Raw genomic sequence first — 27,816 nt, 5'->3', positions numbered from 1 at the left:
TTTTGCATTTTTCTCCAAAAAATAACTAAACACTGTTAACAAAAGTTATGAATATTATAGGGGCAAGGAATCCAATTACTTCACTGAAATTTCAGTGATTCAAGACAAGTGGTTCATTATATATGTTAAGAAATGAGGTACATTCTAGTGGTACAATGTACCTCTTTTCTTATCATAAATAACATACTGCTTGTCTTGAGTCACTGAAATTCCTTGCCCCTATAATATACATAACCTTTGTCATCAGTGTCTTATTATTTTTTGAGAAAAATGCAACAATAGTCACAAATTTATCAAGGGGTGTAGTATCACCTTAAGTTTCTAAACTCAAAAATATCATAAAATTATAAATTCTAGTCATTTCAAGACAATCCAAAGTTGCATTTGGAAGCAACAGGCTTTTCAGTAACTACCATGACTGACAAGTACCAATCATTTCGATATGGCATCTGCAATTATTTGCAATTTAAATTTCTCCCATGCAGCAAACAGCTTTAAATGCAATCTATATTCATGAATATTGTTTCCATTCCATCATTGGACTATTCCAGCTAAAATCCATACACCCCCTGGAAGACATGGCCTTAATCTCCAACACAAGGGGTGCAGATTTCAAATGGGAATCACCCATTCAGGTAACCCCATTTGAAACTCACACTCCCTGTGTGGAAGATTACGACAATGTCTTCCATAAGGGGCGTATGGATTTCAATTGGAAGAGACCATTATCTGTCATGAAATCATTATTATCGCTATGCCTTCCCATTTAAATTCATTTCTAAAACTTACATTCTAAAGGCTGTGTATTTTCATAGATCCAAGTTCTAAGATGCCAAAAATCCATATTGTATAGGGTTAGAAATCCTTAATTAAATTTATATCCTATTCCTAAAGAACACCACATTTTATAAGAAAAAAACATCTCACTTCACTTTTCACATACATGTACTAATGGGGTGTTCCTTTTATCTGAATGTCATTTTTAAGTACTTTTCATTACATTGTTCCTGCTACATCTATCTGTTTTTATATTTTCCATTTGATTCATGTGATTTTCATGATTCCCAAACATTGTTCTTTTGTTAATGATTGTGTGCTAGCTACAGCAACTAATGATGAGCACATATATACATGTGCAAGTTCCTCATAATTCTTGTCATAAACATGTCATGTAATCTTTACTCTACTTTATACTGAGTTTAAAATCCAAAAAGTTCAGAACTGTTGAAATTTCAGACATTTTCATCCAAATAAGATAAACATCAACTTATGTGGTTAAGTTGGAAGTTCTTTCACCAAGTGTATACCTTTCAGGGAAGCAGGACTACATGTAGGAGTAAGAAGGAAGAAGTTATCAAAATACCATTTCAATGTCTGAATTGCCAGGGTAACTTTTTTTGTTTAGCAAAACATATCCTGGGCACATTTCTTAAATATATGTTTTGTTACTTTCATTTCTTGTTTCAGTAACTTGTTTAATAAGCAAGAAGACACAGATTAATTTGTGTTATATAGGATGTTATCAGACATGATTAGATCATAATCACCCTTTGCCTACGAAAATTATGACATATTATCATAAGTCCAAAGTCCACAGTGTCACGCATCAGTTGCTTGTATACAGCTTTTCATCATCCAGACCGAATATTTTGCTCTGTTCGTTTACCAACTGCGCATATTATTTTTGTAATGCTTTATCTAGTGGCAACTGAAAACTTAGCTTTCTAATTTGGTTGAAGTCGAGAAAATAATGTGTAGGACAAGTACATTGCTAAGCACATGTCAAAATAATCTGGAGCTGGAGGTATACACTAGCTATTTTGAGCGACGCACAAACATGGCAGGGTCTTAACTCTTTGGTTTTCTCCTGAATTTCACATTTTTTGGTCACAAAATATGGAAAATTTATTTAATTTTCTCACTCATTGGGCAACTTCTTCAAACAGCACACAAATATCAGAGTTTTTAATGTTTTTCCACTCTGTCTAACTAGCATGTGTGGATCAATGGCTATCTGCCATTTTCTTCATAACACGGTGTTCATCATGGCACCTTTAGTCCGTAAACTTGCAGTAAAACCCTGCCAGCGACTGTAATCCTAACAAACATGGCCATTTCAACTGATTGCATTACAACAGCTGCAACCTATGATACCATTTATACTCTCTTTTTCCTCAAGTTATATTTGCCGTAGTATAGGCTCCAGCGTATGAGTGGCGAGTTCATCAGGGCAGACTTACGACAAGTGCTACTTGTATAACTCACTTTATATAATTATAGTCTAGTCTTCTAGCCTACTTCTAGTCAATGTAATGCAAACAGATGAAACAATTCATGATTATGCCCTTCTGCCCAGAAATGTCAATCCACTGGGCTAAATTGTCCATCTGGGAAGGAGGGGGTGGGGTGGGGAGTAGCTAAAATGTACTCAAATTGGGTGATTTTACATGACTTCTAAACCCAGAATCTCCAAAGCCACCCATCTTGGCACACTACTGATCTGTGTATAGCAAAGTTCTCTGTTTGCTTGATCCATCATCTTGCTCATTAATGTTTCTCATCAAAGTAATTGCTTTTCTCATTATGTATTGCAATATATTCATTATAAATCATTGTATATTGTTGCATATAAATGGATAAAAAAATTGATTGATTGATTGATTGATTGATTTAAACCAGCAAATCACTTATTTATAAATCCACCCCACCCCTCTAAAAAAAATCAACAACCAGATGCAACAACAAGCCAACAAACAACCAAGTAACCAAACAACATATTGCAACCTACACAGAGCATCCAATATCACTGGCAGTTCTACAGGTTGTTTTTGTCAATTTATGAGTAATTGAAATGCATAGAATTCTAAAAATTGCGCATCAAAACCTGTTTGAGCTGATAATTAATTCCTTCGTTGTACGCAACGTTTACCAGACAAACAGGAAACAACATGTCAATAAAGATTTCGCTAAAATCTCTTGAAATCCAAATTATTTATAGAATTCTTGTCTGTTCATTTGAGCAAAACATCCTGTATTGCTCACTATTTTTGTTGCAGTCATTGTTTATGATTTCTATAATTATGAAAACTTTTTATAGCACATTAATTTTTCTGGTTCTCTGACACTAAAAATTCGAGCCAAAACTCGAAAGTTTTATCATACCTAAACATTTCAATTCCAAAAAGTGTGAAAATAGAAACTTGCAAAATATTTTATTGCAATAAAGTATTAAATTTGTTTCATGTGTGATGAGAAACTGACTGGACAGACAGACTGATTATTCAACATCCATCATCTAGAAGCGTATCTTATTTCATTTCAAATATATATATATATATATATTATTCTTTGAGGCAATAAAATGGCTGCTAAATACAGGGACGCAGCAAATGCGCTCTTATGTTCACTAAACTATACAATTCATTGAAAAGTGACAGTATCTAAAGATTTCTTCCTTTTTCAATCAAACCTGCCCCATTATTTCCCTATGAATGACAGGACCGGTATTTAATATATTTTTCAAAAGGCTACATATTTTGTATGTATATATACCTTTCATGTTTTATCCTTGATTTATTTTTTTAATCACGTCACTAGCCTCTCACAAATATTTTGACAGGCTTTTATTTCACACATGTATAAAAACTTTGATAATTTGCCAACACCTGCAAACTGGAAAGTTCTGCAAACTTAAGATGTGAAAATGTGAAAGCCGGAGTTTTGGCAAAAAACCCAAGAAAAAATGCGCATTGTGCTGATCAACAGTCAAGTACTATATGAGACATTTCAATAGCACATTAGGCAGCTCCATTTGAATTTCATACACCCCCTGAGAAAGATTCAACCTGAATCTTCCATAGAGGGAGGGTGTGTTTCAAATAGAGCTGCTAATGTGTTAATTCCATTTGAAATTCATAGTCCCCCTGTAGAAGATATTTCTACAATCTTCCACAGGGGTAGTGTGGATTTTAAATGGAAAAGCCCATTTCAATAACCTGTCCTTTCTATCAGACATCCTTTGATAAGTAAAGTAAACCAATTGACGATTCCACGTGGTTGAAAATCTCTCTAATGAATTTTTGAAGACGTTCTTGAAACCATTTGGCTGCTTTAGCATTGTAAATTGCTTTACCAGGTACATTACCTAATACCGCACCTAATCTAATTTAAAGTCCTCATCGCACCAACAACAGATTACTCAAGGCAAATTCAGGGGCTCAGTTCTGTATTACCTGTGCTCCCTCTCAAAATGTAAATTCTTTTAGTTTACTTTAAAAGATCAACTTACCATCAGATCAGAGTAAAGGATTTATGAACAGACCTAAGTCAATGTAGAATGACTTACCATGTGCTGTATCTTCTTCAAATCTTATTTCACATTACAAAATCAACTGGAAAGGCTTATTGAATTTCAGTGTCATTAAGTGCCATGTATTTTCATGTACACTGTGTACTTTTCAATGAATTCATTTTGAAAATTACTAAATGTTTAATGCAGTTAATTACAAAATATGTTAAACTGTAAAACAATAAAAATCCATCTAAAAAACATAATAAATTCATATAGTGCAACAATTTAATCCTGAGAACAATTTACAGTTTAAATTTTATTTTCATTTAATACCATCTCAATGTATTTATATTGAAAGTACTCAGTTATCTGTAAGGCTTTTTCTCACATACTCAATGTTTATTCTAGTTGTCTACCACAAGTGTTGCTCCTTAACATGTGAGGAAATAGCACCTAAGCCACCCCTTAACCATTGGTCACTAGCTTACTATAAAGCACTGACATTTCACCCAAAGCACAGCAAAAATCCATTTAAAGCAGCCCATTTATGTGACAAAACTGCAGAATTGGCAACAGTGCCTGTCTCTAGGTTGCTCTCATGAAATGTTGTTTTTATATACATCAGGGGATTTGGACTCATAATATCCATAGTCATAACAACATTGTTAGGCTGCTCTTACCATCGGATATTGTCTGGCCAAACATTGATTTTAAACAGGAATATTTGAACTGGAAAAATCTTTACAGATGAATTTACAAAGGTGGTGAAATTGTTGTTTTCTAAAGCTCAGTCTTGATCAGTATTTTATTATTTCTGCTGAACTGAATAAAAATTACCACTTCTCCAAATTATGAGGGAAAATGAATAGAATAAAGAATTGCAGAATAAATCTGATGATATTGAAATTACTGTTTGATGTTTCATCATGACGTCATGGTTATTTGTGCTCATCTACTGTGGATAGCATTTGCTAGTTATCTACAGTAGATATAAATGCTATCTACAGTAGATAGCTTTTCCGTGTATTTTTTCTATCCTCAGTAGATAGCATTCATGTGTGAATTAAATCACTTGTTATCTACAGTAGATACTTGCTATATACTGTAGATAGCTTTCAATGCTATGCACTATCTTCAGTAGATAGCATTCATGTGTGAATTAATTCAAGTTTATATAAAAATATTCTGCTTTCTGCATCAGGTAGACAGCTTGTCCTTGCTATCTACTGTGGATAGCATTCACTTGTTATCATACAGTAAATACTTGCTATGTATTATAATAGTAGATAGGTTTCCTATGCTATGCATAGAAGATAGCATTCATGTTCGAATTGATTCAAATTAATAAGATACTGCTTTCTATTTCACATAGACAGCATGTCTTTGCTATCTGCTGTAGTACATAATTGCTATACTGTAGATGGCCATTCCATGATATATGTGATATCTTCAGTAGATAGCTTTCATATGTGAATTTCTTCAATTCTGCTTTCTATTTCAGGTAGAAAAAAGTCCTTGCTATCTACTGTGGATAGATGATATGTGCTATCTTCAGTAGATAGCATTCATGTGTGAATTGATTCAATTCTGCTTTCTATTTCAGGTAGAAAAAAGTCCTTGCTATCTACTGTGGATAGATGATATGTGCTATCTTCAGTAGATAGCATTCATGTGTGAATTGAATCAAATTTATAAAAGAAAGGTAGACATCATGTCCTTGCTATCTACTGTGGAGCATTCACTTGTTATCTACAGTAGATACTTGCTATATACTGTAGATAGCTTTCAATGCTATGCACTATCTTCAGTACATAGCATTCATGTGTGAATTAATTCAAGTTTATATAAAAATATTCTCCTTCTGCATCAGGTAGACAGCTTGTCCTTGCTATCTACTGTGGATAGCATGTACTTGTTATCGTACAGTAAATACTTGCTACATGGATGTATAGTATGTAGATAGGTTTCCCATGCTATGCACTATCTTCAGAAGATAGCATTCATGTTTGAATTGATTCAAATTAAATATAAAAAGATACTGCTTTCTATTTCACATCTAGACAGCATGTCTTTGCTATCTACTGTGGAGCATTCACTTGTTATCTATTCTAAAGTACATAATTGCTATATACTGCAGATGGCCATTCCATGATATATGTGCTATCTTCAGTAGATAGCTTTCATGTGTGAATTTCTTCAATTCTTCTTTCTATTTCAGGTAGAAAACAAGTCCTTGCTATCTACAGTGGATATATGATGTACTACATATATCTTCAGTAGATAACACTAATGTATGACTTGATTCAAATTTATATACAAAGATTTTGTTTTCTATTTCAGGTAGACGGCTACTGTGAAGCATTCACTTCTAATATAAAGTACAAAATTGTTATATACCGGTACTGTAGATAGCTATTTCATGACATGTGCTATCTTCAGTAGATAGCATTCATGTGTGAATTGATTCTAAATTATATTGAAATATTCTGCCTTCTATTTCAGGAAGACTGTATGTCCTTGCTATCTAATGTGGCGAATTCACTTCACTAGATATAAAGTACATAATTGCTATGGCTATTCCATGATATGTGCTATCTCAGTAGATAGCATTCATGTGTGAATTGATTCAATTCTTCTTTCTATTTCAGGTAGAAAACAAGTCCTTGCTATCTACTGTGGATAGATGATACGTGCTATCTTCAGTAGATAGCTTTCATGCATGAATTGATTCAATTCTGCTTTCTATTGTGGGTAGAAAACAAGTCCTTGCTATCTACTGTGGATAGATGATATGTGCTATCTTCAGTAGATAGCATTTATGTTCAAGTTTATATAAAAATATTCTGCTTTCTGCATCAGATAGACAGCTTGTCCTTGCTATCTACTGTGGATAGCATGCACTTGTTATCGTACAGTAAATACTTCCTATGTATAGTAGATAGGTTTTCCATGTTATGTGCAATCTTCAGTAGATAGCATTCATATATCATGTTTGAATTGATTGAGATTTTTTTTTCACATAGACAGCATGTCTTTGCTATCTACTGTGGAGCATTTTCTTGTTATCTGTTGTACATAATTGCTATAATACTATAGATAGCTATTTCATACTATGCACTATCTTCAGTAGATAGCATTCATGTTTGGATTGATTCAAATTAATATAAAATTATTCTGCTTCTTATTTAAGGTAGATAGCACTTCCTTGCTATCTACTGTGGATAGAATATTTGTTATCTAAAGTAAAGACACAAAGCGTTTTTTAAATGAAAGTACGCACATATATTCACTCTTCAAGCATTTGCATAGGACCTTGTGCAAAATAATATGTGCTGGATGAATACTTGATTTTTGCAATCAAGTACTACTAAACCGACAGAAACCTAACCAGTGGTCCATCTTGAACCTCATCCCAGTACCTAAGAGCGGCGATCTCAGCCTAACAGCCAACTACAGGGGAATCAGCCTAAGCTCAATAGTTGCTAAACATTCAACAGGATGCTCTTGAACATGATCAGACCACACCTTGATGATAAGCTCAGACAGAATCAATGTGGCTTTAGAGAAAAGAGATCAACCACTGAGCAGATTCTTGCCTTGAGAAGGATTATTGAGGGCATTGAAGAAAAGAACCTCTCTGCAGTGGTAACATTTATTGATTTCAAAAAAGCTTTCGATACCGTCCACAGAGGGAAAATGATTAAGATCTTGAAAGCTTATGGCATCCCAGATATCATTGTGAATGCAATTGAAGACACCTACCAGGGTACAGAGGCTAAAGTGACGACCCCAGATGGTGACACAGATGAATTTGAAATTTTAGCAGGTGTGTTACAAGGTGATACGCTGGCACCATATCTGTTCATCATCGTCCTAGACTATTGCCTCAGATCTGCAATAGACGGCAGGGAGGAGAGATTAGGCTTCACTATAAAACCTAGAAAAAGCCGACGAGTTGGTCCACTGAACATAACTGATCTTGACTTCGCAGACGACATTGCTCTACTATCTGATACTGCCAACCAAGCACAGGAACTGCTCAAAAAGCGTGAAAACGCTGCACGCCGTGTGGGATTACACATGAATGCGAAGAAAACACAATTCATGGTGTACAACCATTCAACAGATGTTGAAATCCAAACCGAGGATGGCAGCTTCCTGGAAGAAGTAAAAGACTTCAAGTACTTGGGGTCATGGGTCAGGAGTACTGAGCAAGACATCAGAGTAAGAAAGGCAATGGCATGAAAAGCTTGTAACAAGCTCAATAATATTTGGAAATTGTCTCTACCCAGACACCTCAAAACACACCTATTCCAAGCTACTGTAGAAAGTGTCCTGCTGTATGGTTGTGAAACCTGGACCATTACCAAGAAAATTGGCAAAGCAATGGATGGCTGCTATACAAGAATGTTAAGATCAGCACTAAATGTGAGCTGGAAAATGCATATGACCAATAAGGAATTGTATGGGGACATTCCACCTGTGACCTCAAAAATCAGCACAAGACAGCTACGGTTTGCGGTTTGCGGGACACTGTAAGAGAGCCAAAGGGAGGATTACATCTGATCTGGTAACATGGAAGCCCACCCAAGGAAAACGAACCAAAGGATGTCCCAAGAAGACCTTTGTGGACCTGCTTCAACAAGACACAGGATACACAGTGGCAGAAATTGAGACCAGCATGCAGGACAGGCGGTTATGGCGAGCCATCATTGATGCCCGGCAGCAAGAGTCGACGGAGTAAGTAAGAGTAAGTATGGTCAGCAGTACAAAATGTATGCTTGATTTGTAAAAGGACCTCTGCAAACATTTTATCTACAGTAGATATCTTTTCCTTGTTTAGCCTTAGCTTAGTCCAAGGCTGAGGGCTAAAGTGAAAAAAACTGTTTTTTTTTATTTCTTCAGGTCAATAGGAAAAAGACCTTTCACCTTTAAACCACATGATGGGCATATGCTAAACCATGGCTTATAATTCCTCATGCCAATGGTCAATATATCACCATATGATATGCTGGTTTCTTTTGTGTTTTTCACTGTGTATTGGTCCAATGTTGCACATAACTCCGCTTTCCATCTACATGTAGTTGCCCATCAAATATCATACTGTTGTCAGTTACTGTTCTATGACACCCTGAAAAAGTTTGATCCATTCGCCAGGCCAGTGGTCTAGCCCTGTACTAGATACAATGTTCTGGGAAGCGCAATGTAATATAGGTCCAAGCAAAATGTCCTTTAAATTTCATAGTTAATTGCCATACCTTGATTTTAAGAAGCGTTTGCAAGAATGATTTTTAAATATAAACAACCTACACAAATTTTGTGTTTTTAAAAGTGAATATCTAATCTAGCTACTACATTTAAGATGTACTTTTTATCTCAGGTACACATAATTTCCTTGATAATGTGGATAGCATTCATTTGCTATCTACAGTAGATGGCATTTCTTTGTTACACACTGTCCTTTATCTCATGAATATCACTTACACTTAGACTAAGTAGTGGACACGGAAAGTAGTGGACATTCATCAAAAATTCAATAACATCTACCACGTACAGAATTTGTTTGCTACATACATATGGGTCACTTCATATCATTACCTATTAATATGGACATCGCTCGCTTTAAAAGTAATCAATAGGATACTACATGTATTAAAATTACATTCATAAATAGATTCAGGCAAATGTGCAATTAAATGCATTGTAGTACAGTATATAGATTGAACTCGTGACTATAATGAGACCTGTGGACAGAATTTACATGCTATCTACAGTAGATAGCATTTTTCATACTTTTTCCTGTCAAAAACATCCATGTGTTATATGTAGCACACATCATATATACTTGCTATCTATTAATAGTAGATGCTTTTATTATTTGCTATCTGGAGTGGACAATATTCCTTGTCGATAGAAAGCAGCGTTACAATCACATAGATAACATTTTATTTACTAATTCAGTTAGAAGATTTGTGTGCTATCTACTGTAGGCAGCATTCACTTACTAAAACATTCATATACCATCTACTGTATATATACTATGTGTGTACCCAGATGCAGAAAGCATGAATATTAATATCTCTATTTAGTACCTACGAGGGTCGGTCAAAAAGTTTGTAGAACAAGGTATGCTACTTTGTCACACAGTATTGAATTTGGTCTCATTTGAAAGCTTGTCCCTTCAAAACATTACCGCAAAAATATTAGACACATTCAGACGATATATCTTCGGATACCGGGGTAGAAAATGAATATCTTCCGTAATTTTTGGTTTCGAAAGAAACCAATTGTAAGGCTTGCATTTCAATATATGTGTTGAAAGAACATGATAGTAGTAAGCTGCGAATTGACAAACAGCCGTGCGTGTTGATATAAAAAACTGACAAAAATTCGGATTTTATATGTGCAGAATGCCAAAAAAAAGACTCCTCCCCTTATTCGTCAACACTGCAGGTTACCCATAACCATGATAACATGCTACACTAGCGCAGCGTAGACCACTGGTAGAGGTAGTCTAAAGCAGATGATGTACCAGGCTTAGTGACATCTACAGAGGTCAGCGACCAGGCTATTGTCAATAGCCTTAGTCTAGTCCCTCGGTCCATGGTCTCAAAACTATTAAACCGGTTGCAACAAAATGGCCATGCGTGGCTGTTGAAGAATTAATGGATTCAGTCTAGTACCATCATAGTGATTTCTGCCATGAAGATAGCGGGGTGATGACACTGTGCAGGAGACACTTACTATTCCTGAGTGTTATCTCTAGATCTGATTACTTACGGTTAAGGCCAATATCGTGCATGGTAATGATAGCTGGCTTCTTCTTGTCTCCTTGCACAGCTACAAGTATTGTTCCAAAGTCTGTGTGCACATATTCAATCTGCAATACAAAAACAACAATACAAATAAGTGCGAATTATATACTTAGTTCTCTGGGTTGATAGGATGAACAAATTTTAATCTTTACCCAGAGCAGCCAGCGCACATAAATGTTGAAAAAAAACCCAGTGCATCTGGCCAGATTCCAACCAGCAACCTTCGTATTACTAGCACGACGCTCTAACCAATTAAGCCACAGAGGCGCAATGGAGAAGAACGGACGATTTAAATCTATAGGTGTTAGGTTTGAATGATGTTTGTCGCATTCCTATCGGAAGGGATCAAAACTGCATATATTTATAAGAAATATACAAAAACACATTGAGATGAGAATTATTCATAGTTCTCTGGGTTGATAGGATGAACAAATTGATAGGATGTTCAAATAAGTTTCGGTTCAATTTGTGATGGATGGTCTTTTGTGCAGCTATCATCTGATGCTGGATGTCATTCTGTGCTTTCTCTGAAATGCTGCTTTTGTGAGACATATATTGTGAGACAAAAGTAGCTTCTTGTGTTCAATACTTTAAGGACCAAAATCCAAAAAAAAAAAAAAACTCAGCAGGATCATTCAACTTTCCGTAATTTGCCTATGATAAGCAACATAGCTCCTCTTCCTTACCCAAATCTACAAACTGAACTGGTTCTGTTCGTAATGAATAACAATATCCGTTCTGGAACTTACAACTCCCATTTCTGCCTGACATGAGACCTACGTCACGGTCCGACGGTCACTGACCAGCAGTAGTAAGCATCATTCACCAGTCCATCAACGAGAGAACAAGGAATAGTGTTACATTCCGAAAGCTCTCAGGTGAGCAAAATTAAGCTTTGAGTAAATGTTTAACTTTCCTTATCATCTTCTTTATGTTTTATGTACATTTTATTTACATTAATCTTGATGTTGCAATTGTGTATGTAAAAATGTAATAATTCTGCAATATTTTTATGACTGACTAGATAACACAATATTAAATGTCATAGAAAGTTGCTACTCCATCTTGTTTGAAGAATTACTAATTAACTTTCATAAGCATCAAGCAAATATTACTGACTAAAAAGCAATATTGTAAAACTTGCAGAGGAGGATGTACTGTTTTGATAAATTCTGATTTTCAAACGATTGTAATATAATATTATCTAATTTACCCTGAAAAAGTCAAGACTTTAGGTTGTGTAGTTCTGACAAATTCTGAGATTTTGAATAAAATGATGGAGTATGTCATTTAATCAAAATAATTATCAGTATAACGCATAAACAATGTTCATAACACATATGTACATGGCATATAAGATGGTCATAATATATCAATACGACCAAACTCAGTCACATTGGGTGGAGTGGCACACATTGGCGACATAGTTGCTGGAATTAAATAGTGATTTTCTTAGTTTGCCTCATTTGTGCGGGTCAAAATTCAAAGGGGACATATCTGCCAGGAGTTCCAGTGAAAACTAACATCTTGTGGAAAATAAAAACAAATCTATTTTTATTGAAATGTTACAATTTTGATTTAAGTGCCAGGGTGCTAATTAGGTAACTATAGTAATCATTATTGATAATTGGCCCTTTGCATCTGACATTGCTCTTTCTTGGGCCATCCAATTTTGCAAAGACTCATCTAAACGAAAGTTAGACAGGTATCTGTCCTATAAGAAGCACTCTACATCGTAGGTAGAGCAACATCTTGAAAAGCATAAATTTCTAATAGATCCCTGGATTTAAACAATCAACATTTCATGCCCTGACTTCAAACATGCGGAAAATTTGATTTGCCTCAACCCTAGGGCTGGTCTCATGACAAACAAATATAAGAAATAAGTTAAGCCAGTCGAGTATGCGGTAATTAGCATCGTAGGCACGCTGCTTTAAACATCATAATATCGACAATTTGATTAGATCTAATCAGCCCCTTCATGCCATTAATACACACCTTTTAACCCTGTGTGTGTGTGTATAGATGCTGATTTCATAATGTCAAGAACAAAATATACAGAAGGGACACATCATGATTATTGTTCACATTCATGTGTTTCAATCAGTATAAGTGATTATTAAACATGTATGTTAAATGGGCTGTTAGTTAGTTGTAAATAACAGTATGAAATCTTTCCCACATGTGCATGAAGAAATTTCAAAACTTGGTGGTAGAATGGGTACGGTATACCTCACAGGGTGCCTTTTCAGCATTAAAAGCATTAAAAGCAATGACCCTTATAACCATGAGCAGGGGCTGCATTCTTCATATTGATAGATAGATACCCTTGCACGATACTGCCACAATAAGGGTCTGGCCTCAATGGAATGAATACAAGTTTTTTCACTCTAGGTCAATGTTACATACATGAAGCTGTTTTTCACTTCCCATTCACATTGCTGTATAAAGATGGAGGCTCTACTCTATTAATTAAGGCCTAGCAAGAGGCACAAGCAAATAAATTTTGGTGTTTTATATAGCGCCTTTTCCGGATCAAGAGGGATCAAAGCGCTGTAATTTCGCTGCTATGGTGGATCATCACAATCAGATCGCATCAACTAGGCTGGTTGCAGCGAACTTGGCGCATAAACCTATCCGCACTTAGATTGTAACATCCACCAATTATCTATGCAGCTCCCCAAATTCCATTGGGTGAAGGAAGTTTTTTGATAGCCAAACAACTAATCACCGATCTGATTTTTCCTTGATCTATTCTTATTTTTATGTTGCAAGTTGCAAATTGTATGTGATTTTACTTCCAGCTCTTTCTTGCACTGTTTGGATGGCCGTGTGTATTCCCCGATTAGTTAAGACAGGATTTGTGAACATGCCACGCTAGACATTTCATGGCTGCTTATAGGGTATATAAATTTTGTGCAGGGGTGTGTTGACTACACCGTACGACCCAACACAAATACGCTATCCTATTGGCTAAAACAAAAAAGACCAGTAAAAACAATTTGACCAGCACACCGTGATTAACATGCTAGATCACGGAATATTTCTGGAAATGGGAGATAGAATTTACATGGTTGTCAGTTTGCTTGATTTTGCAGTAGAAAATATAGAGAAAGTTGGGCTAGTAAATTAATTGCTTTACAATCTCACTGGCCTCTGGGCCTGTGAAAAACAGATACCTAAGTTAGAGTCTGTTCTATAGCTATATATTGCACTTATGCTCTCAACCATTGCGAGAGGAGGACTATTTTGATGACAATCAATTATTTCTCCATTGAAAATCATAATAATCCAGTATTTTTTAAAGATTCGATTCTAGTGTGAATATCAAGTGTAAAGAGCCTGGTTCATACAAAGGAAAGCAAAATCTATGATATGTCACTTTAAATAGAATAGAAATATCTGATGATCTCTGAAAACCTCACTGCTGCAAGGTCCTCAGTGCCATATGTCAACACCCATTGCTTCACAGTTTCACACACTCGCAAAATGGGACAACATATTCAAGAGACCGGCAGTATGCAGTATTACAAGATCGACATGGGAAAAACTTTTGACAGAATTCAATAGTCTACACAGTCTAGATCGGCCAAAAAAATGAAAGTAGTGTCAAGTATAGTGTAAAAGCTTTTGAATCTCGCCATGTAAATAATGCATGGTTTGTGGATTGCTGCACAGGTGAAATATAAAACCATCGGTTTGTGTTACGTTCGCTGCCACCATGTTACGTTCACTGCCGGCTTATCTTCTTAATAAAACTATGAAATCACACCATCAGGCGAAGTTTTACCATAATTCTTAGACTTGGGAGTCCTTTTATTCCTCTCTCCTCTTTTTTCCCATTCCATAGTTTTACGACATCACGGTCGGACATTACATTCAAAAGTGAATTACAATAATCAAATACATTCGCAATCATGGCGCTACGCAAATCTGCGGACATAGCGGCCACGCCGCATACTAGTTTGGCGTATATTGCAATTAATCGCGCATTGATAACATTACCACATGACACTCCCACCGCTGCCACCATGTTACGTTCGCTGCCACCATGTTACGTTCACTGCCGGCTTATCTTCTTAATAAAACTATGAAATCACACCATCAGGCTAAGTTTTACCATAATTCTTAGACTTGGGAGTCCTTTTATTCCTCTCTCCTCTTTTTCCCATTCCATAGTTTTACGACATCACGGTCGGACATTACATTCAAAAGTGAATTACAATAATCAAATACATTCGCAATCATGGCGCTTCACGCAAATCTGCGGACATAGCGGCCACGCCGCTGATACTAGTTTGGCGTATATTGCAATTAATCGGCGCATTGATAACATTACCACATGACAGTTTGAAAGACAGTGTTGCAAACACCATTTAACACAATTGGGCTTCTTCGTGGTTACGAACTTACGATTTTGTTGGACACTGGCAGAATGGGATATTCAATTTGAAATGCACATTCCCCCTAGACTGCTAATTGATGACATGAGGTGATATATTATGCTGCAAAGGATTCTGGGAAGGATAAGATCTCTTCTCTGGTTCAGCCATACAGGGCTAAATAATCAAAATTTCAGCCCAGGCCAGGCCCCATATCATGGGCACGACACTTGAAAATATAACTTGTCAGGACAAAATTGATCTAAAATTGTATTATTGTCTATGAATTTTATCCAAAAATCATCTACATTTTATAAACTTCATGGTTTGTTGTTTTTGCAGCAAAATTCACTGAGAATTGGCTAAAATTGCTGGAGTTGCTGGAGGGAGCCATTTTCAAGTCATGGGACGATAGTTCAAAGTTGCATAATAATTGGGCTACCAAATTGCAGATGTGGCAACCCTGACTTGGTATTGAAAGGTTTTGGCAACACTGCTAAGAGCTCTCTGCCTGACAGGTCAGGTGAATTATTGTCAACTTGAGCTCTTTGAAGACACCTTATAATTTCTAAGAAGATGCTGTGAAGGTTTAGAATTGATGTGAATTTTACATGGTGTTGTTATTCTTTGCTAGTTGATGGTGATAGCATTGTTGCTTTCCAATAACAAACTTCTGTTAAGTTTGACAGCAATGGTGAGGTTAGCACTGGCAAAAGAAAACAAATCTTCAGATGAACAGGTTTTGATCAATAAAGCCTTACTTTATGCAAATATCAAAATTTCGCAGAGGTAGTTATTTTTGCAATATATTCATACAATTTCTGCTCTAAATTTAATCAATTCTGTTTTGTTATCACTTTGCTGGAACTGATTTTCCTGCATTAAACCTGTATACAATCACACACAAACATATGTTCATATGAAATTGTGAACTATATACAAAATGTATATAAAGTTTGTAATGAAAAAAAGAACCAAGGAAAATTGCAAATATGAAAGCAGCATGAACTGGAAAGATCGAAGGCCATTTATGATCAATAAAATAAAACAGTAGCTCATGTCATTTGAAAATGATTGAATCAAATTCATATAAACCTAAAAACTGATTTTTTTATTCCCTGTGCTTGAAACTGGCGGAAGGAGAAATAACCTGCAAACTGAATTTTGATGAGGAGGTTAGGGCACTGGTTAATGTTGTGGTTTATGATGACAATGCAAATTAATTCAGGCCTGAATGATGTTCATAGATGTAACCAGGTTCAATGCCTTGAGGAGCTACATCATACATTTTTTTAGTTAAATTTTAGTTAAAATAATGAATTTATTTGCATTTTTTATTTGAATTAATCACTTGTTTGCTTCATATGATGCATAAAACCTTGACCAATTCTATGGCCTTCCAAAATTTTCTTTCTATAATCTGTGATTTAAGTAAACAATACAAGGCTAGTTTAACATCAATTGAAACTAGGTTAAGTTTGAAGCTCTTTCTATAAAATAGGTATTAGAACAATAAGCATGAAACAATTCAACAAAATAATGGAATTAGATTTGTGATTTTGTATACATTGCACAAGTTGCTACAACATGAGGCACATACAAGGTTATTTTGTGTATGCAAATCTTTTAAAACCGCATATCTCACAACATAAATTTAAATGCTTCTCTGCCATAAATGTACACATTTTGTAAACTTTATATGTGTAGAAATATGCTTATAAATAATATGCCATGTCAATTTTCGTGGGGGCACGGTCGCGTAGCGGTACGGGCTCTATCTCGCAATCGGAGGGTTGCGAGTTCGAGTCCCGGCGGTGCCATATTGTGTTGTGCACTTGGGCAAGGCACTTTACCTCACTTGCCTCTCTCTACCCAGGGGTGAAATGGGGAGCTGTTAGGGATATTGTCCATTGGCGCCGCCTAAAGGTATGAGCATGCCTTGGGCATTGTATGGCAGCTGACATATTCTAACGACGGCGGAATAAATGTAAAGCGCTTTGATACATGTGAAAGGCACTATATAAATGTCAACATTTATTTATTTATTTATTTAATACTCAGTTGGGATACAACTAATATTTCTCACAAATCTAGAATGAAATCCTGAAGATGTAAAATATAATATGGGTACCTAGCGTTATGATAAGTTTTAACCATACTTTTTTTGAATCCTTAAAGGAGTATTTTGTGATCCTAGCATTCTCTTTTTATGCCTTTTTGCAGTAGATATCCAAGATAAAAGCCTATTCCCAAAATTTCAGTTGATTCCGATTTTGTGTAACTTGCGAGTTATGCATGATTATGTGTATTACACTGCGTTCATATACTTGCATGTCGTCAGCCTGCTAGGCTAATTGCCTAAGTCTTTTTTTTTTCATTTTGAGAACAAAGAACAAAATGTGGTTCAAGCATGCATCAGTGATGTAACCACCCCTATTATTTCAGCTTATTCCCTTTCATTTGTATCATTATCATTTGTTCTATGTGCAAAGATTGGTGAATAAATGTTTAAATTCATGCTTGAACCATATTTTGTACTTTGTTCTCAAAATTACAAAAAATGACTTTAAAAGCAATTAGCATAGCAGGCTGACGATGTGTTGTCATCCTCAAACAGACCCTCAAATTTCACACCCATAAACACTGATCTGTTGCATGTAAAATACCATCCCTAATTTGCCAGCAAAGTGTTACGTGTAATCCGATTATCACCATGTCAACTGGATCATGCTTTTGAGTTCTGCACCACGATCGAAATGATCGCAACACGAAGTCTATGGCATGTACTACCAGTTCTAAAAGGTGCGTGATCAAGTTACCAGGGAGTTATGTAACCACTTCGCTGGCGAATCACTGACCTTCTTGTAAAAAAGGAACCTTTTTCACTGACCAATAATATTTAGGCACCCTTTTCACTGACCACCATAAAAAGGTATACCCTTTTCACTGACCAACCATAAAAAAAAGGTAGGCTATCCTTTTCACTGAATACAATTTTAAGTCTTTTTCACTGACTTATCACCCGGGATTGCCATAAATAACACAATTACATTTTAACATTGACAAATCTATAATACTCACCAAAGGGACTTACTATAAGACATGGATGTATGACAGTTTGTTGTCCTCCAAATCCATACCTGGCCTAAACCCCAACCTCATGTCTGTCAAATCCATACCCTAAACGCTGAAATGCATACCCTTTTTTCCAAAATAGCTTGAAATTGCTATCCTATACGTAGTCCGCACAGTCCATGACAATGAAAAAGGTACCCTTTCACGCAGATTTCTGCTTGAGGATGACAACACATAACACATTTATTCTGAGTGGCTCCCCCAGGATGTTACCCCAAATTCACCAAGAAACATGTGCTCAAACATATGGCTCTCTGTGCAGACCCTTAAATTTGCCATCCCTAAGCCCTACATTAACTCAGAAACGTTTTGGTTTATGCCATATACAGAGTTGAGCAAGATGTAAAGACAAAATACCATGAGATGTTCCTTTAAAACATCCCTTGCTTATGCAATTCAAATTAACATGGGCTATGCATGATCAATGAGAACATGATTGGGGTAATTCACGAGCTGTGCTTGATTAAAATTCATACCTGTCATTAAAATGACTTGAAGGGATCGAAAACTTCACATGGGTCATGTGTAGTGCCACATTAAAGCTCACAACTTGACATACATCAGTATAATTGGAAACAAAAAAATCTTGGAAACAAAAAAAAAATCATTCCCTTCCACCACGCCAAAGTACTGGTGATTAAAAATGGGATTAATTTTGTTATAAGGGCTCGGATAGCGACATTTTCATGTATTTTTTGTGAAATCTGAGAGCACATCAGACATATCGAATTGAATTTTGAATACCGGTACGAAGAATATCCTTCTGATAAAATAATTTTGATTTTTTTTTTTAATTCGCGATATAACACACATTTTATGATATCAAAAAGCAAAGCAGTGTTTCCTAAAAAATCCAAAGCAAACTACAACTCACTGCTGGTATAGTTCATTTACAAAGTTAAACTACTTCCGGTTCAACTTCCTGGTTGAAAATCAAAATGGCCACCCCCCAAAAAAATCAATTTTCTCAGAACCATATTGATACATTCATGGAATGTGTTTAGGTACGAAAACTCATACTCCATAACTTGAGTTCAAATGATGAGACATGGTTGGTAAGTAGAGGTCATTGAACTGTGCCACTGGAAATGAGTGATTTTGCCTGATTAGGATTTCTCAAGGTGCCGTTGTCAACACTAACAGTGGTATGAGGTTCTATACTGCGCCAATAAAGTATCCTTACACTTAGAAAAATAATCACAATTTCAAAACTGAACAATATTGGGGGAAATTTTTGTTTTTTTAATAGATGCACTATCTAATCATGCACATTATGACATCACATTGAATCCAATGTGACCTCAAGAAGTAAAGTTACAAGCAATTGAATAGGCGAAGGTCCCGTTTTAAAAGTGACAAACTGGCCTACACAAAGCGCAAAAAGATTCCAACAAGCGCAACAAAGAGACAACACAATTTCTTCAATGAAGCGTTATTTAAAGCAGTTTTTATTTCAGTTTTACTTCTCTGTACTTTTCATAACTTTCATTTTATTTGTCAGTTCTTTTGTTTCAGTTTTCTTTTGTTCCTTTTGTTTTAAATTAAAGCCAAACACATAAATTAGCCATTCACCACTCTCAAACCAGATGTCTATAGTCTGTGCAGTTTTGAATAGGCCAGTTTGTCACTTTTAAAACTGGACCTTCCTCTAATCAAATGCTTGTAACTTTGCTTCTTGAAGTCACATTGGATTCAATGTGGTGTCATAATGTGCAGGATTAAATAGTGCATCTGTTAAGAAAACAAATTTACCCCAATATTGTTCAGTTTGGAAATTGTGAATATTTTTCCAAGTGTGAGGATACTTTATTGGCGCAGTATATGTACATTTCATTTAAATCTTAATTCAGCATTACTCTTCAAATGGAAACGAAGCTGCAAATAAAGCAGCTGTATTCAAGGTATAAATTAGTTGGGGCAAGTCCAATTCCTATAACTCATTGCTATTTTCAAGCATGATTTAACTACAGGTTTACTTTGCTTTCTCAATCCTGTCCCTTTTCCAATTCAATCAATGTTGCAGGACTTGATGGTCCAAATTAAAACAGGATTTCATCAATATTGAATTAAGGTGAGGAGCTAAGTACAGCAAGTAGTCCAAAGTGCATTAACTCTCATGCTTTGATTCCAATAACATTGATTCCAAACTATTATGCATTGCCCAGTGGCGCGCCAGGAATTTTTTCGGGGGGGGGGGGCAGAGGTTTTAACAGCTCTTTTTCTTTTGTTTGAAACCCATATTCATTCCTAAAGATCACTCTGCAGGTAACATACCTATTTCTAAGGTTTTTGCTTCAAATATAGACCCATTCTTATATTTCATGAGCTTGTGCTGGAGTGTGTTGTCCCATTTCAAAGGATTTCTTGATTCAAATGTGGATCCATGGCTAAAGATTACTAGCCTATTTTTGCATACCTATACATATGTACTATATAAAGGCTGCCGGCAATACTTGGACCCAATTTCCACAAAACATATATCGTAAAGATTCGCTTAATGGCACATATGGACTCCTTGACATAATGGGAATTTAAGCGACAAACTAGAAGTGCCCTCCCATAAAAATCCCACCAGCAAATAAGGATAGACACTTCATTTTTGTTGGGATTTCTGAGGAGGGAGCTTCTATTTATATGTGAAATTTACCCTAAGGCAATTGAGCCTGCGTGTGCTAGGCGAATCTTTACGGTAAATGTTAAACTTGTACTATGAAACAAAAACATACATGTATCCGCCATCCCATTTTGTGGCCTTGGTGGTGATGGCAGTAGGGTAGGGGAGGGGTACTTGTAGATGAGAAATCAAGAGCCCATCTTACCTCGCAAGTATCGTTACAATTGAGCCAATTCACAAGTGGTGTCCTCCCACTGTCATCATCCCATTTATCACACCCCTTCATTGGGTCTGTGACCTGCACCTGCAGCATAACTTCCTCCAAATCAGTTGGATCCATGACTCTCATCAGCAGAGTGTAGGACATTCCACAAATCCTCTCTCCGTCTTGCGATTTTGTGCTCAGGTAGATGTGTCAATGGACCACAGCTCTGATATGTGAGTTTTGAGATGGTAAACTAGTGAATTTTGTGGTCTTTCCAGATCCAGAAGAATTGAAATCAAGTGCAGAAAGAATCCTCTCAGGCCTCAATATTAAATAATTTCCTAAATGTCAGCGACTTCAGATGACTTCAGATGACTCTGAGACAGTGAACCTAATGAGAATTTTGTGGTCTCTCCAAAAGAATGAAAAACCAAATGCAGAAAAAATCCTCTCGGGTCTCAATGATACCTTCCTACAATATGTAAATGTATGTCAGTGGCTCCAGGTGACTTGCAGTTCTACATCAAGCTATTGCATACAGCCGAGTCTACTGTGAGTTTTGAGACTGTTAACGTATGTTATGCTGTCACAAGAAGAATTGTGCTCATAAACTACAGAATCCTCTCACAAGTCTCAATAATATCTTTGCACATGTATAATGTATGTCAGTGGCTCCATATGACTTGTGAAAATCTATAAAACAAGCTACCTTGTACTACCCAGTCTACTGAATTTTAATAAAACCTATGTTATGCTCTCTCAAGAAGAATTCCACTCATAAACTTTATATAATCCTCTCAGGTTCACTGATATTTTCCTCTAACAATGGCTCCAGCTCTGGCTCCGGGTGACTTGTGGATACAAATCCAAGCTACCAATCCAATGCACAATCGAGTCTTGTCACACTAGCTAATAAATGTATGTTTCTCAATTGAAATCACACAAGGATAATTATCTCATGACGCTATACACTGCTCACTGATCTTGAATAACTGACTGTCCACAGATACAAGGTATCGATATGTCCAGTCCGAAAGAATAAATATCCCTCCTATATGACCAATATGACGGTTCACACTAGCACAGCTCTCAGCTAATTCTATATGCATGTCTCATTGAGACTCACACTTACTACTGCACAAGAAGCTCTCATCTCAAACTACATGTACCACATCCCTGCTACAATGCGGGTCTCTAGACTGTGGTTCACAACCTACTTTACTCTTAAACAGGGGGCTAGGGAATAGATTTGATGGGCCTTTATCAGGATCTTCCTACGTGACCGCACATACGTAATGATCGCATATGGCTACAAATGCATGTTACTATCTGTTGCGACAAGATATTTTACCACATCGTGCAAAAACAATATTGTCAAATTTTTCATCGAATTTTCAAATTTTTTGATTTTTGAAATGAATCAATTTAGGATCACTATGTATACATTCTGCTTCATATAATGCTTAGCACTGGTTCAGTGGTTCTTAACAAAAGTCTTTGAAAATAATTTTGTGCAAAAATTATGAACATTTTGCTCCTCATAACTATCGCTCTACAGGTGCAAAGAGTTAAATTTAAAATTCTTGAATGTCTTTAAAATTCTTGAATGTCGCCTGCTAACTTCTAGCGTCTAGACATGTCAATACATCCAAAGGAAATGGCGAAACACCTGATTTTTGTAATTTCATACAATTCAACAAATTTTAAAAAATTATTTTAAATTAATAGTAAACATGGTAAGGAACCAACATTTTTACACTCCTTTTTGACTACATAACACGTTTACTGGACACAAAAAAATTCATGTCAAATAAAAGGCATGTTGATGTTTAATCAAATGTACTTTACATTTCGAATTCAAACTGCCATGACTATCTCCTACTTTGTCAACATGAGGCCTCTCTGCTCACACGTGAATGTGAACATCACATGCTCTCAACTGACTTATTAAAGAAACTCGCATCTGACATGGCTGCCTTGAACAATGCAGTAATAACCAATGATAGAAAATTAAGAATTCAAATAGTAAACAGATTTTTAAGAAGAAAATATTGAATTGTTTAAAGGTCCGTAACCCGATCGATAGCATCATCCCCGATTTTTTTCATTGTTGATGAGGTTTTGGTAGCACATAATAGATACTATTTTTCTCATTACTATCCTGAAATTTGGCGCTCCAAGTCGATGTATTTCGGAGAAATCATGAAACACAGCGGTTTTACAGGTTACCAGTTGTTCGCATTTTACATGACACGGGAGTTTTGGGTAGTCATAGAATGAAATCGGAATAGATTCGGAAGACTTCACCCCAGTACCAATTCGTCAGCAAAAATACATCAAATAGGCCCCTAATGTCAAACTATAGATGGCGCTATAATGATATAAAACAAAAAACAAAAATAAAGAAATACATAAGAGGCGAAATAAATAAGGAAACATGACCTATATTGTCAAGCATGATAAGAGGAATATGAAAAAATTATGAGAGCACCCCCCATTAAAAAAATTACTTAAAAAATAAAACAAATAAAAATCATAAATATGTGAAAATGTGCATCATATAGCTAAAAATAAAGAAATAATTAAGCGAAGTAAATACAGCATGAGCATGGGCTATCTTGTCAAGAATGATAATGAGCGCAGTGATATGTAATGTTTTTTAAGATTAATCAGTATGAATAGAGGGTATAAAAGTGTACAGGGGCGAGCCGGTTTTCAGTGCCAAGGCGAACACTTCCTGTTTCCACCGGGACATGCGCTTTCGGCCGTTGTTTGGGATGCCTGACCAGAATGCAATTCACAGCGTACCAGTGTATTGGCTTGCTAATATGCTAATTATTCACATTTATGCTGAAATTGTTCCCGTTTTCTCACATAGATTGATAAAGGGACAATATTTGACATTGTATGTAAGTTTGAAGAGAATCCATATCCTAAACCGATAGGGTCACCCCCCCCTTTAAAAAATGGCATTTTCCAAGAAGATTATTGATTCTTAATTGTGTTCGATCATGCAATTCTTGATGCAATTCAAGCGATCTTGGGTTTCACCCTGGTTAATCAGTGATGTGTAAAATTATCTACCTTGGAAATTGAATTATGGCCAGATTTAACCTAAAATATAAGTGATAGATCTGCAACTTTTCGTTAAACTAATTTCCTAGGCTAGGACTTGTTATAATATATAAATGGATGTATGGGAAACACCACACAATCATGCAATTTTTCATCAAGTAAAATAAATTTTCAATTTGAAATCTTAAACTCTTTCCCCCAGCTCTTTGCCATTAGAAAACAGACTACAATGCTCCAAAATCCCATCAAAATTAGACTTGCATTTCTGGAGATATGATCATTTCCATCTTGCAAAAAAACAATGTAATACAAAAGAAATGCAGCACTTTATTCAGCTGCATTTGAAAATCAATACCAGCAACTCATTTTGCTTGATTGCGTAGTAGGACCATGTATTCAGAATCATTGCACTCTGCCAGACTGGTCTCATCTAAATGGCATAGTTCATTAACCTCTATTGATCCATCAAATCTACAAATTTGTGACCTCACAATGTGGAGTATGAGCTTTTGCACCCAGCAAATTCAAACATCATTCTTTGAATACATGTACAAACATATATTGGGGCTAAAGAACTGTGTCGTGACAAATGAACGCAGTAGCTGCAAAAGCATTCAAATTTAAGGGGAGACAAACATATATTGAGCCGGTCTCTAATGGGACTATTTTAGCTCATAATGAAGGTGAATTGGGATATTTGCTCGGCCAGTGCAATTTTCATGGTTGGAAGTCCACTTTTGACAATTTTAAGCCTGAATAACCCTGAAAAACAGAGTGAAAATGACCAAAATGACCCTAAAACGGGCTGAAACGGGAGGAAAGCCTGAAAACTTACATCCCTGAATTTTGCAATTTCACACTATATTGGCCCAATGTATGGTTTTATCAAGCTAAAAAGGAAGCTGCACAGGACAATACTTGTTTTACTTTTCTTCTCTTAGGATATTTTTTGTTCCTATCCCCTCCCTCCTTCCCATTTTTGTGCAACTAATAATAATAAACTCATCTTCAGAAGTTTCTTGCACAAGAAAGCCCTTGCAATTCCTGTGAAAAATGTCTGCCTGACTTGGTAAAACTGAAACTATTGCTCGAGGGTATTATAAAAAGTGTCACAAAGCTTCTTGAATGGTGAGGAATTCTACTCACTATCCTCAATGAAATTAAGCCGTATCTTTACATGCAACTTAAAATTGACCTACTTTAGTGCAGCTCTCCAAACATAATAGGATATAGTTCTAATATTAGCAAGCTTTTCAAATCACTTCTGGTCTGTTTACCTGCACCACAATTCCCAATATGACGACATACAGTTTTTTATCATACCACTAATGCAGCCATCAAAGGGAATCTTGACCCTACCCTCCTCAAGACTTCACCATGTCATTGGTGAAAATGCGTCTAATCTTTAACTTACTGGATAAAACCATAGGGTGAATCTTGACCCAATGAGTTTTCAGATGCTGTGAATCTTCAACCAAACATATGATTGCAAAAGTGAATCTTTGACTAATCTTGACCCCCGTGTGGATTGTTATATATGCTTTTACATAGAACCAGCACTCACAGATCAGGTGAATCTTGACCTAATAATTTTTTTCTTGTGGTGAATCTTGAACTAATATTTTTGGACTGAAGGTGAATCTTTGCCTAAAAATAATTTTTGAAGGGTGAATCAAGGTGAACCCCTTGAGGAGGGTAGGTTCAAGACTCACTTTGACGGCTGCATAAGGGAAACATCAAAGCACACCGATAACCTGATATATTTTCGTATCTAGTCAGTGAGTGCGTATTTTACGCTTTATATCTAGTCAGTGAGAGCGTATTTACATAAGCCCGATCTGGCGTGTTCGGCGAGGTATGCGCGTATAAAGGCGATTCAGCGTAAACCAGGCGCGTAAAATGCACGCAATCTTTAATAAGCGGAACAGTCATCTGTTTTTTGTAATGTTTTTCCCATTTAGCAGCAATTAAAATGTTTAAAAACGTAATTATTTCAATATTTAGAATGACTTAGTGGTATGATAAATTCGTTATTAGGTTCAGCGTCGGTATAGTGCAGGGGGAAATTATATGCGCTCAGTGTCATACTGGGTTCAGCCTTGGCTTCACCCAGTATGACGCCAGCGCCGATAATTTCCCCGTACCTACCCGCTTCACCTAATAACTAATAGTATTCAATGAAAGTTCTGGCCATGTATCGGGCAGATTTTGCAACATAAGTTGATGAACAACTGGCCGCCAGGCGGGATAAGTGAAAAATCCAAATAAGCAAATGAATAAGTGAATGCTCAAAGTACTCAAATTAGGGCAACCAAAGATATAGTTATGGTGGACTAACACCGAAAGGTGGTATTTGCATTAAGGTATGTGTCACTTCTAAATGCTATAAAGATCATAGTAATTCCCCGATTAACAAAAATGCTTTTACTTTGATAGAGGGATCTACTACCTATAGAGGGCACTAAATGCATTATTGAGCAGTGGGGGTTTATTGGCATCCCCTGCATGTAGTACAGAATCAGACCACAGAGAGTGTTCCAATATCTGTGATCAGACTTTATACATATTCTATCTGTTACAGATCTCTACTATGTGACTGGGCAAATGCCCCCCCAGTCAGAACTCTTGCCCCCCCTGTTTCCCCCCGTAAAAACCCCAAAATTACGAAAATTTCCACTTTTTGCGGCAATTTTGCTCAAAACTTGTTGATTTCCCCCCCCTGAAATTCACTTTGCCCCCCCCTACCCCCAAAAAAATTCCTGGCGCTGCCACTGTCTACAAGGGAACTTTTTATGGCAAAGTGGGGACATTTTCCCTGCTTGCATGTGATATCAGTTTCATAAGCATCCATGGTTGCAGTTTGACAAAACTAGGTGTGTTGTACAAAAAAAACATGTATCTGTATGGTTGTGCTTTGAATGTAATATACAGCAGCTATATCTAGTGCATGTGATTTACAATTCAGTTGGCTTTCATCATGAATTTAAACTTAGCACAGGCGATGTTATTTACACACACACTTTAACATACTCAGGTTTAATATTACATGGAGGTCATCAACCGGTTAGACAATGCTTCATAATGAAATGAAAAAAGCTGTGTATGTGTATGTGACATAAAAATTGTATGACAGCTTTTGGACCTGCACAAAGCCAGGATTTCTGTCTTTAATTTGGTGCTTTTAATAGTCAGTACTTTATGGGAGATGACACAGTCAAACAAATGTAGTCACCCATGAAAGCCTGAAAGTGTCAACAAATTTGCACCTCTTTAAGATTGGACATCCCCTTTGCCGAGAG

General features: G+C 36.2%; 1 protein-coding gene across 3 annotated transcripts in view; it reads right to left on the bottom strand.

Moving 5' to 3' along the window:
• Positions 1–27,816, bottom strand: part of LOC140135605 (protein NDRG3-like) — a 102,308-nt gene that overhangs the window by 43,462 nt on the left and 31,030 nt on the right. For 2 of the 3 annotated variants that reach the window (XM_072157148.1, XM_072157149.1), the window contains exon 3: positions 11,072–11,171. In XM_072157148.1, the coding sequence (XP_072013249.1) occupies positions 11,072–11,171 (100 nt within the window). Of the gene's footprint in view, positions 1–11,071; positions 11,172–21,442; positions 21,631–27,816 lie in introns of those variants that run through there. The other variant, XM_072157150.1, reaches the window with a different exon arrangement.

Source organism: Amphiura filiformis, chromosome 16, assembly GCF_039555335.1.
Source record: "Amphiura filiformis chromosome 16, Afil_fr2py, whole genome shotgun sequence".
Classification (NCBI taxonomy): Eukaryota; Metazoa; Echinodermata; class Ophiuroidea; order Amphilepidida; family Amphiuridae; genus Amphiura; species Amphiura filiformis.
Note: the sequence above shows the minus strand (reverse complement) of the source record. Positions and strands in the feature narration are given on the sequence as shown.